Source organism: Schistocerca serialis, chromosome 9 (assembly GCF_023864345.2).
Source record: "Schistocerca serialis cubense isolate TAMUIC-IGC-003099 chromosome 9, iqSchSeri2.2, whole genome shotgun sequence".
Classification (NCBI taxonomy): domain Eukaryota; kingdom Metazoa; phylum Arthropoda; class Insecta; order Orthoptera; family Acrididae; genus Schistocerca; species Schistocerca serialis.
In genome coordinates this window covers 433,463,761-433,476,386 of record NC_064646.1, presented here as the reverse complement: position 1 = coordinate 433,476,386, position 12,626 = coordinate 433,463,761, and the positions used below count along the sequence as shown (strand labels likewise).

Sequence of the window (12,626 nt, the reverse complement as noted above, 5' to 3'; positions counted from 1 at the left end):
TTTTCATTTGCCTTAAGTCCAATTACTGCTCCTTCTGATTCCTTATCTGCTACATGTCTTTAAAGTGTTCACGTCACTTGCCATAATCACGAAATCATCTACAAATGCACATATCTGATTGGATTTCATCATTATTGTTCCTCTCTTGTCTGTTTTTTGTATCAGACTGTGCAGTGGTAAGTTCAACATGACTGCAGAGAGACCATCATCCTGTTTCACACCATCTGTAAAGTTGAAGCTCTTGGTCATTTTGTTGTTCGCTTTTACTTTTGCAATTGTGTCCTTATTGTTAACTAACATTCTCAGCTTGTCACAGGTGAACAATTCTTTTTGTGCATCATACAATGCTGGCCTGTTGACAATATCAGAAGCTTGTTAAAAATTAACAAACATGAAGTGGAGATCTATGTCATATTCATAAAATTTCCCTATTTTTTATCTAATAACAAATAACTGGTCAGAAATGCCTCTATTTTGCTGAAAACCACATCGTGAGAATATTTTCAGCACACTTCTTTATTGCACCATTCAGCACCCTAGAAAATATCTTAGGGCTGTATTCAATAAATTTGTGTGTCTATAATTTTCACAGGCTAACTTTTTTCGTTTCTTATATATAGGACATATTATTCCAGTTTTCCAGTCATCAGACAAGCTTTTATTTTCCCATATGCTGTTTATTAATGCATGTATTTCATGTTATTTCATGTATGAGAGGACAACCACCAAATTTTATAAGTTCTGATGCTATCCCGCCTACACCAGGTGCATGGTTATTTCATAGTTTATGTATCACTGACTCCAACTCCTCCATTTTTGGTCTTTTTGCTTCTTCCCTCTCATCTGCTCTTACATCTATATTCTCCTACCATTCTTGTGGTCTGAGTTGGTATACCACGAATGTTCAAAGTATTCCACCCATCTCTGTAATATTTTTAGTTTGCCTTTTGATTGTCTTACCATTTCTATTTTTACATGCATTTTGCATGGGTTGACAATTTATTCTCATATTTCATATTGCGTGACAAAATGTTTTGTCTCTTTCTGTTCCTATAGGTCTTCTACCTCTTGAAATTTTGCTTTCAGCCATTCCTTCTTCTTTTCATTATATATCCCATGAGCATAAAATCTTAATTCTTTCTACATATCCACATTTCTTCTTGTTTCCCTTTGTAGCATTCTCAGTCTTGCAGCATTTTTATGTTCTATTGATAGTCTATATTCATCATCAAACCATTCATTTCTTTCTTTTCTTCTTATCCAGATAGTTTCTCCTGCTGCCTCTTTCACCATTTTCTTGATTCTGTTTCATCTTTCTTGATTCCCCATTGTTTCCTTACTGGTTGTCAGGAGATCTTTAATTTTTATTTTGTATGCTTTTACAATTTCAAGATCACTCAGTTTCACTATATTCCAATTTTATTTTACTTCATTCCAGTTTTATACACTGAAGTGCCAAAGAAACTGGTGTAAGCACGCGTATTCAAATACAGAGATATGTAAACAGGCAGAATAGAGTGCTGAGGTTGGCAACGTCTATATGAGACAACAAATGTCTGGTGCAGTTGTTAGGTCAGTTGCTGTACTACAATGGCAGATTATCAAGTTTTAAGTGAGTGTGAACATGGTGTTATAGTCGACACACGAGCGATAGGACACAGCATCTCTGAGGTAGCGATGACATGGTGATTTTCCCATACGACCATTTCACAAGTGTAGCGTGAATATCAGGAAATCAGTAAAACATCAAATCTCTGACATCACTGTGGCCGGAAAAAGATCCTGCAAGAATGGGACCAATTATGACTGAAGAGAATCATTCAATGTCACAGAAGTGCAATCCTTCCGCTCATTGCTGCAGATTTCAATGCTCGATCATCAACAAGTGTCAGCATGGGAACCATTCAATGTAACAACAACAATATGACTTTGAAGCCGAAGGTCCACTTGTGTACCCTTGATGATTGCATGACACAAACCTTTATGACTCACCTGGGTCCGTCAACACCAACATTGGACTGTTCATGACTGGAAACGCGTTACCTGGTTGGACGAGTCTCGTTCCAAATTTTATCAAGTGAATGGATACGTATGGGTAGACAACCTCATGAATCCATGGACCCTGCATGTCAGCAGGGGATTGCTCAAGCTGGTGGAGGCTCTGTAATGATGTGCGGCAAGCACAGTTGGAGTGATGTGGGACCCCTGATACGTCTAGGTACTGCTCTGACAGGTGACACATACATAAGCATCTTGTCTGATCACATGTATCCATTCCTGTCCATTGTGAATTCTGAGGGACTTGGCACTTCCAGCAGGACAATGCAACAGCCCTCACATTCAGAGTTGCTATAGAGTGGCTCCAGCAACACTCTTCTGAGTTTAACACTTCTGCTGGCCACCAAACTCCCCAGAAATGAACATTATTGAGCATATCTGGGACACCTTGCAATGTGCTATTTAGAAGAGAACTCCAACCCTCATACTCTTACAGATTTATGGACAGCCCTGTAGGATTCATTGTGTCAATTCCCTCCTGCACTATTTCAAACATTAGTCGAGTCCATGCCATGCCATGTTGTGGCACTTCTGCATGCTTGCGGGGCCCTACTCGATATTAAGCAGGTGTACCAGTTTCTTTGGCTCTTCAGTCTATATTGCCACTAACTTCTTTCTTTACTACAGATTTTATAGGATAGTGGTTTGAATCACAATTTGGACCCCTGCAGACCTGTACACCTATGACTGATGTGGCATATCATGTTTTTACTAACATAAGATCTTTCTGGTTAACTATTCCACTTCCACATTACTTCCATGTTCCAACATTTATTCTTTTGTATGGAAAGCATGTGCTCTGATGAGTAAATTATGACACAACATATCTCTATTCTCATTATTTTCTTCATGTAATGCGTATCTCCATGATAATCTTCTGTATTTGTTTTGCCCAATCTGTGTATTAAAGTCTTGCACAGTTAACAAGTTTTTTACTTTACTGTACGTACTTTCAAGGGCTTAGAACTGTGCTTTTATTCCTGCCCCTGCTTTCACAGTTGGTGGGTGTGCTGTCATTATTGTTATATTCCTGAATTTCCATTTTATTCTCGGTCTGCTGAGTCTTTCATTTATCAGGTTCAAATTCCAAAATACTTTCCATAATCTCCATGTCCTCCAGTGAGGGAGTTGAGTGTGGAGCCCATAACTGTAAAAATGTCATGTTACAGAAACACAAGAGCCTCGGATAATGGATGGGACATACAGAACACACAACTTCGGCAAAGACAAAGGACAAAAGATATGGCAATAGTAACTTGGAATGCATGAACAATATTGAAACCTGGAAAAATGAAAGCAATAGCTAAAGAGATTATGAAGTGCAACATTGTTACATTACAAGAACTGGGATGTCAAGGGTAAGTGCCTCAGTATTTTCTGCTGTACTGTGGGCCAGAAAGAACAACAGGGCAATCTGGAACAGGATTTATAGTAACATTTCATTAACATCATGTTTAATTTTGCTGAACAATGTTCCAAGACCAGCAGTTTACATGGAAAACATCCTTTGACTGCACTCTATAAAGGACAGTCAGCAAACTTTTATCATCTTTTGAGCTTGGTCCTTAATATACACTAACATTCACCACTGTAAAAAAAGTATTACTCTTTTATGGCTGAGATGATCAGGAGAGAACATTCCGAAATAATTTAAAACTAAAACACAAACAGATGTGGGGGAGGGGGTGGGGGGTGGGGGGGAAGGAGTAGGGTTGCTTTTTTTTTGTTCTGTTTTTTAATTTTTCATTGACATATAATTACCCCCATTACAAGCTCCGGTCCTTGGATTATGACTTTGATTGATCAGCCACATACAACTGCTCTGTTCTTCAGATATCATTCTAACATACATGCGCACACACACTGTAACACACTGAGAGCCACAGCATAGTCAATGCCCGATGCCATGGCCTGGCCTGGCCTGGCAGTGAATCTTCTACTGCTTTGTGTGTGTGTGTGTGTGTGTGTGTGTGTGTGTGTGTGTGTGTGGTGTGGTGTGGTGTGGTGTGTGTGGGGGGGGGGGGGGGGGGCGGGCAGTCAATATGTTAAGAAGCTATTATTTCAATTCCTTGCAGTTTTATTAACTTCTGTCACCACTGAAGCACAGACCACAACTGAACAAGGAAGTGAATGTCACTGGTCAAAAAGACAACCGTTTTATGCAACATACTCGAAATGGGAAGCACACAGTAATGCTGACGTGGTTTGTTAGCAGAGATTACTTTTTGGATAGCTTATCCAAGAAATTTGAACACCATACTGCAATGTTTTTATTGTGAATGGGTATTTCTTTTTATTTTAATTACTTTATATTGCACATTATAACTCAATGTGTGCCAAGGTGGACATGTTAAAACTTTACACACAACATGAAAAGTAGTGAGGTGAGCCTCATCGAACCCAAGAGAAAATTGGCTGAGACAATGGGAGGCAATTTCAAAATTTTAAACTTCTAAATTTTTTCAATATTTATATCAAGACTTCAACAGAATGAACATCCTTAATCATTATACAAACATGAACCATGTAAGGAATCAACTTGTTAAAGAAAAAGTGTGTACAAACATGGAATTAGTATACCGTATGGCAATTCCTTACCAGTTTCTGGTGAATTTTGGGATGAGATAGGTTGCAAGTATTTGAGCGACCGGAAGATAACACCACAGGCTGACAGCACCACTGTGCTGACAGGTGGAACAAGTCCCCAGCAGCCGTAGCTACACCAGGCTGTGTTGCCCAAGACTCCAGCTAATATTAAGAGCATTTAATGCTCATGTCATGCGAAGCTATGGTTACCAGTTTTGATGGGAATTATAGCTGGTATTTTCAAATGACTATAGGTGAAGGACACTTCCATCATCTTGATAACACTCTAGGTTATTAAAAACTCTGAAGAGATTTTTTATCTGCCCATAACAGTGAAGAAATGGTTTATAGTTACACTACTGTAACAGTTTTCTTAATACAAATAACATGTCTTTAATACAATTAACAAGGCTTTTTTCTCAATTACAAAAGATAAATTCCACATTTTCACTCTTTTCCAAACTTTCTTCCAAAAACAAATTAGCCGATGAGCATTAGCCATTAGCATATAGGCTGAGTTTGACTTGCGAAGCACACAGCAGAATAGAGGTCACAAAATAAATGATGTATGATACATTCACAGAACTGTGACCAGCAAAGTGTGTGAATGCTGAATCATTATGCTGGCTTTTGACTGCCTCTTCTGATTGCATAAATCTGTCAGGTTAAGAGTAATGGTAGTACTTGGACACATGCAAGTAAGAGGAACTTCTTTCATATAATTGTGAACACTTTCCTATACTTGTACTACCTTTAGTTGTGTTTAACTTACTCTGATGAAACGAGTCACATTTTGGCACTGGTGTATAGTGTGTCATACTTAGTGCTTGAGCAGATCTGGAGGGATAGAACTGCAGTTGTGAAGTGATTCCAATATGACGAGTGCATGTTGTGCATTAACTCAAAGCACTTATGTCCAACAGGTGTGGTGGGAAGGTGTATTGCTAACAGTGACTGTAGATTCCACACATTTTGGTAAATCTACAACTACGGATCAGTAGAGCAGTGGCTTGGGGCAGCTATTGCAACAGAGTCACCCTTCACAACAAGTGATTTTCAGACTGTCACCAACTGTAACCCAGACCCTTGACAGAAGGTAGTTTATTCTGCACTGGTTTCAAGACTAGGCAATAACATCCTATTGGAATTTAACAGCATCCGCTAGCCATAGAATAATATGCAGAGCCACATTATCATTAAGTTCACAGTTACAATGGTACAAGTGTTATGGTAGTTATCTAGCATAATACCATTAAGAGAGGAAGACCGACTGCCATATTAGTGGTGCTATATCATGTATAAGATTGTTATGAAACTTTTTAACGCCAACTAAAGTCATAAGAGTCATGGTAGGTGTTGTTCAGTAGAATCACAACAATTAATAGCTACCAGGGAACACTGAAATACTATGGTTTGTTTCAAATTAATATATATTAACTTGGATAAGAAAATACTGTAAAAGAGAGCTTATTTATAAAGTGACATGTAATAAATTATACTGTTAAAATGCTGTCCATGGGAACATGGATACAAGAAGGAACAAATATAATAAACGGTAGAAACATAGCAGCCTTAGATCTAGAATGCTGTTGGGCAATGTATTCTGCACAGAAAGTGATTGGGAATACGTCGCAACATCAACATTATGTCTATCTCTTGCTGTCCCGCACTCTCATCACATGAATTGATTTCTCTCTTGTAATATCTTAATAACATTTGAGTCTTCTCCACTCAAAGGGTCAGTTCTGCTTCCAAGGCACCCTTGAAAAATTTATTCAGTAAAAAGCAACAAACGGTGGTAAAGAAAAGAAAGATTGAGGTATAACATCATGTTGATAACAACGTCATTAAAGGGAGAGTGTAAGCTTGGGTTGTACAAGAGTGATGAAGGTAACTGAAGAAGCCCTTTACAGAGAACTCATCGTCATATGCACATGCAGAAACTTCGGGAAACCACTTAACCCTCAAAAACTGGAGATTCACATGGAAAATTAAGTTCTGCTCCACCAAAATGTTTGTCCAATGCACCATCTTGCCATACAGCAAAGGTGTTCCACTTATAGCACTAGACATGTTTTGTTAGTGTCACCCACAGTTAACACTAAGATGACAAGAACAATGACACCAAATGCACACTAACATAGATGTAAACACTAAGTGTTTGCCTACACTCAAAAAATACACAGGAGACAGAATTGCAGTTGGCTGTCGCATTATGTCATGCACTTTCATGTGTTACTGTGCCTCTCCCAAGAACACATTACTCTGAGGAGTGTCAATGTCCTAACCTGAAACAAACTGAACAGTGTAGTTTCGAGGAGTATAAGTAGCAACAGAAGAAACTTAGTTAGTTCTCTCTTCTAAGTATTTGTGAAATAATACTATCTTTGTCAAAAGCAACGACAATGTAATATTTTATCAGAATATGTATTTTATGGATTTATAGCATGCTGGATTAATTGCAGGTTGGCAACTTGTGTTAACTGCCTCAATATACAAACAGCCAAAGTTGTAAGATGCTCTTTTTATTTAATTCACGAGTAGTTTTGGTTACCTTTTCAAATCAACTGGACAGACGAAATAGTATTTTTATCACTGTTGTGACCAACTCCACAATATTGCTGAAGTATGTGGGACCTGTACCAAACAGGAGCAACGGGATATTTAACATATACAGAGAATGGCAGCATGAATCACCAGAGTTTTCTTTGATCCATGGGAGACTATCATAGAAATCTGAAGAAACTGAATTGGCAGATGGTTGAAGATAAACATAAACTATGCTGATAAAGCCTACTTACATGCTTCCAGAACTGGTTTGAAATGATGACTAGGAATATACTGTAGTATCATTGCCACAGATACTACTACAATGCCATGCCAACACAAGGTTGGCAGCCCATTGTCTGCCAAGCACAGCGCACTCTAACGGGCTGTGCACCTCGATGGAACTGCAGTGTGCCTCGTTCACTTCTTAGCTAGATTTCAACATAGGCAGACACTTTCATAATCAGCCCTCAGCCAGTTCTGTAGTGTTTGCATTGATTCTCTGAGGAGGGCCCATCAGGCTAAGTCCCTGAGAATATGTTGTATTAGTTCATGGTATTCCATGTTACGAGATTGTCAGTTCATAGCCGCAGCTGCAGTCCTATAAAAACTACTGAAGGTAAGCATTTTCATTGTACTATGTGTTTCTTGAATAACAATCCTTCTCTCTAACAGTGTGCCGTACCGCATATCATTGCAACCTGGACTCCTTCAGCTCCCATCAACTCGTCGTCCTACTTATTTTCATTTAGTAACGAGCTGAAAACACCCACGCATTTTGTGCCTCTAAACAGTGGGACACAATATATACCACAACACCTTATGTTTTGCTCACATATGGATCTTGAGGGCACAATTAGATTAATTACAGCCGACACAGAGGCTTTTAAACAATCATTTATCCCGTGATCCATAGATGAATGGAATGGGAAGAAACCCTAACAACTGGTTCACTGGGATATACCCTCTGCCATGCACTTCACAGTGGCTTGCAGAGTATAGATGTAAATATAGACACAAATTCTGCTGGAGATACACACTGACATGAAGTATCTTCCATTTAGTTATGCTATAAATCACCCACACTTGCCAACAGCTACATCATCTGTGCAAAATAATGTCTAAAGAAATAATTTAGTTGCCTAGTATTCTAGCCTATCGCCACAGAATTGTATTTCTCTATCTTTAAGGGTAAAAAACAGGTGACGTCTCTAGTAACAAATGAAAGACAAGTTGCCAGTAGTTATATTTTTAATCTTGCAATATTCAAAATAGTCACGAAACTCAAATATCTTCAAATAATTTTGTAAAAGGATGGCAGTGGAATGAGTATATGACCATAACAGTCAGTAAACAAATTGGATGTGCCTCTGATTTCACATGTTTCACAATTATTTGTGCAATTTCTGTTTGCCATTTTGTTCTGCTGTCTTGCTAACTTTTTTCAGCTTCCTCAAAATTTATCATCAAGCCACCATTTGATTGCCATATTCATATAAATATATAGGTATCATACATTTTCTCTCCACATGTCCAATCAACAATGAGACACTGTACATAGGTCTTTAAAAATCATTTCTGACAAATATTTAAGCAACAAAGACATGTTATTTATAAAACATTTATTGGCAAATACTTCACTTTCTCAGGAATGGAATCGATGGCAATGAAAGTATGTTCACATTTCCATAAAAAACACAATTATTATATTATTGGAAATGCAGTAACATATAAATATACTAAAACAATTATTTCCCAATAACAGTTTTAAATGCTGAACACAACAGTCAAGGTTTTCTTTCAGGAAACTAACAATGACACAGATAGGAATTTCAAAAGACTTTAAGAAATATATTGGTAAGGTATGCAGCAGTATACAAAGATATACATATATATATATTTATATATTAGCCCAAAGTTGCTTTTAATTTTACATATTTATACAATTCATTACATATCTTTGCTAATAGAGAGCAAACAATAATTTATTGTACTAAAATCTATATATTATGTTCAAATTGTTACAGTATATCCTGCAGTTTATTGTACTCAGTCCAGTCTCAGAAATGTGGTATGGGAGCCATCTGTGACAGGCTGCCCCCCCACTGAGTCCATTCTCCTATGAATGCGGCTCATCGTGGTAGCCAGCTGCTGACAACACAGCAGGCTATGTTCAGACAGTCTCATGCAAACGACTCCTTCCCTGAGCTGTCGTTCGGCTTTTTCAGTGAAGCCACCTCCAGTGATCTGATGAGAGAGTGAAGAACATCACATTGTAAATATTTATTTGCATTTTGTATACAGTGTTAAAATACCTGACATATACTAACACTGATTTCATCAATAATGAATTGAACTTTACGTTTCCAAAGCAAAAACATTATTCATTATTACATAACTGACTGTTCGATAAAGCTGACAGATGATTAACAAATATTTATCCATTACAAAATGTCCAGTCTTTATCACAATCAACAACAAACAACTTCACACTTCTTATCAGAAGTTGCAGTCTGTTTTATACAGCAGTGTATGCTTACAGAATGTTCTTTTCCATTAAATGCGAGGCTTAATTCTATCCTGCACATTATTTCCTCCTGCTACTGCCCACAAATAACAAGCAAACAAGGTAACTTTTTTGGAAAAGGGGGTTAATAGAAAACATTTCAATTTGAAAAATTAAGAATTATTTGGAACTTTTCACAACAACATATAACTTATGATGTATTTCTTTCACTTTCAATACATTTTGTGATATACACCTTTTGGTACAACTTAAAAATGGAAAAATAAAACAACTGAAAATTCAGGATAGAATGTAACAATATTATGAAACTGATAGTTGCTACTAACCATATGTGGGGCGGGGGAGGGGGGGGGGAGGGGGGGGAGGTCCATTTTTGACAGAGGCTTTGTTGGCCAAAAGCTCGCTTTTTGACAGTCTTTTTGTCGTGCCTACCTGTGACTCAGCATCTCTGCTACATGTTGAGTAGCAACTATATTTTTTAAAATATTGTTAAGAACAGAAAAGTGTCTGGTGTCAGGCTACAGCAGAACTGTTCTGCTGAAAAAAAATGAGATGTACACTTGGAAGGACTGTTTTAATGTGGTTTCTTAAATGTGAAGACATAGTTTTGATTCAGCATTGACTGAAGTCAAATACACTTGCCACAATGCTGCTGTATCAGCAAACAAATGACAACACATACAGGGTGTTTCAAAAAGGACTTAACAACTTTGAAAATTCATATAAATTAATTCATAGTACCTACAGAGGTGATTGTAGTGTCAATTTGTAGGGAAATACATCAAGTTTTGTCTCGCATAGTTCACTAGTGCGGAATCACACAGTACGGAGCACTAGCAGCAGTTGCATTAAAGATGGCTGGCTTCACTGGACCCGAGCGTCCTAGCTCTGTGTGTGTGTGTGTGTGTGTGTGTGTGTGTGTGTGTGTGTGTGTGTGTGTGTGTGTGCTGGAGTCAGTGACAACAGTTCAGACTAATTTCCACACTAAAGATCCTAATAGTAGGCCTACAATTTATGAATTGCATAAATATTTTGCAGAAACAGGGTGCTCAGTAAGAGATGGGAAATCACCAGGTCATCCAAGCATATCTGACGACATCGTTGAAGGAATGAGACAATGTTTTGTCAACAGCCCTATGAAATCAACCCACCATGCATCTCACGAACTGCAAATCCCACATATGACTGTTTGGCATGTGTTGAAAAACTGTTTGCTTTTGAAACAGTACTGATTTATGATCATACAAGCAATACAAGACAATGATAAAATTGCTTGCAAGAACTTCTGTGCAGGTATGTTAAATTGATTACATGACGATGAACATTTCCTGGACAAAATCATATTTTCTGATGAGTTGACTTTTCACTTACATCGCAAGGTTAACACACGTTAAGTGTAGGATTTGGGGCAATGAAAATCCACATCAAATGTTGCAACTTGTTCGTGATAGCCCTTAACTGAACATTTTTTGTGCATTCAAAAAGAACAAAGTGTACGGCCCCTTTTTTTCCATGAAGAACCAACAACAGAATAGTGTACCTGGCTGGATATGTTACAATAGTTTTTGATACCATGGATCAATGAGGACGACCATGAACGAAATGTTTACTTCATTTAAGATGATGCACCTCTCCACTAACTGGCTGACGTCCAGAGTTTTCTCAGCGACCACTTTCCATGTCAATGGATTGGCTGGGATGCACCAATTGTATGGTCCCCATGTTCCCCAGACCTGTCAATACTCAATTTTTTAAATGGGGATTCATCAAGGAAACCGTGTTTGTACCTCCTATGCCAGCTTCTCTACCTGAACTTAGAGCAAGAATTTACACCGCCACTGAGCAAGATACACCTGCAGTGCTACAGTGAGTCTGGGAAGAAATGACTTCCAATGGGATGTGTGCAGGATAACCAATGGAAGCAACATACAATATCTTTAGTTTATTAGTTTAAGGTAAAAAAGCTTTGTGTGTTTCCATACTAAACAACACTAAACCCAGCTCTGTATATTCTTTCAATAAATTTATATGAATTTTTAAAGTTGTAAAGTCCTTTTTGAATCACCCTGTATTTTAATAAAGTTTAATACTATCTGACATTAATTAGTTAAATCAAATTAGTGACAATCATTGTAAGGTGACTTACTGGTGTGTCAGTGCTGTTACATATTTCATGAGCAGGATGATTACTGCCATGGCAATGAAATAATACTTTCAACATGCTTGACATTTCTCATCTTTGTCTGTTCCAAGTTTTTGACATGCACTACGATAGTCTCACGTGAAGTGAAATGACTGTATGGCACTACTGATCTGGACACCCCATCTGGAGTTGTTCAACTGCCTAGAGCACGTCTTTCTGTTCGACACCACTTTGGTGACTTGCATGTTGTTGAAGATGAGATGAAATAATTAGAACAACCCAAACACTCAAACCCTGAGCCAGAAATTGAACCCGGGAACCCAAGATCTAGAGGCAACAGCACTAATCTCAAGACCACAAGTTATGCACATGGTCTGCAGTATTTATTTACAATATTTACACTACATACATTTTTGTAAATGCCATTTCCATAAGACATATAAAGACATATTCAGCTGTGATGTGTTTGTAGGCTCCCAGAATAAATGCCTCAACTAGATTATTCACTGTGGATTAATTGTGCTTTGGGATATGTCAACAGACAGAAAGTCTATTACATTTTTTATAAGAGACCTTTGCCAGATATGATAATTTGGTGATTTTATATGTAACTATGATTGGTAGTGAGGGTGTGCCAACAGACATGATATAGAAAGAGTCCACCAGTAGTGCTGCTATTGAGCTGATAAAGTCAGTCACAGCCAAGCAATAAACAAGCATGAATCCTGAGACTTGTACAGCAAACAAACATCACATATTTACTGC

General features: G+C 37.9%; 1 protein-coding gene across 1 annotated transcript in view; it reads right to left on the bottom strand.

The window, feature by feature from the left end:
• Nucleotides 1-8,424: 8,424 nt before the first annotated feature.
• Nucleotides 8,425-12,626, bottom strand: part of LOC126419684 (unconventional myosin-XVIIIa) — a 1,310,501-nt gene continuing 1,306,299 nt past the window's right edge. Inside the window, exon 31 of the mRNA XM_050086870.1 lies at nucleotides 8,425-9,438. Within this exon, the coding sequence (XP_049942827.1) occupies nucleotides 9,375-9,438 (64 nt within the window). The 3' untranslated portion in view covers nucleotides 8,425-9,374. The remainder of the gene's footprint in view (nucleotides 9,439-12,626) is intronic.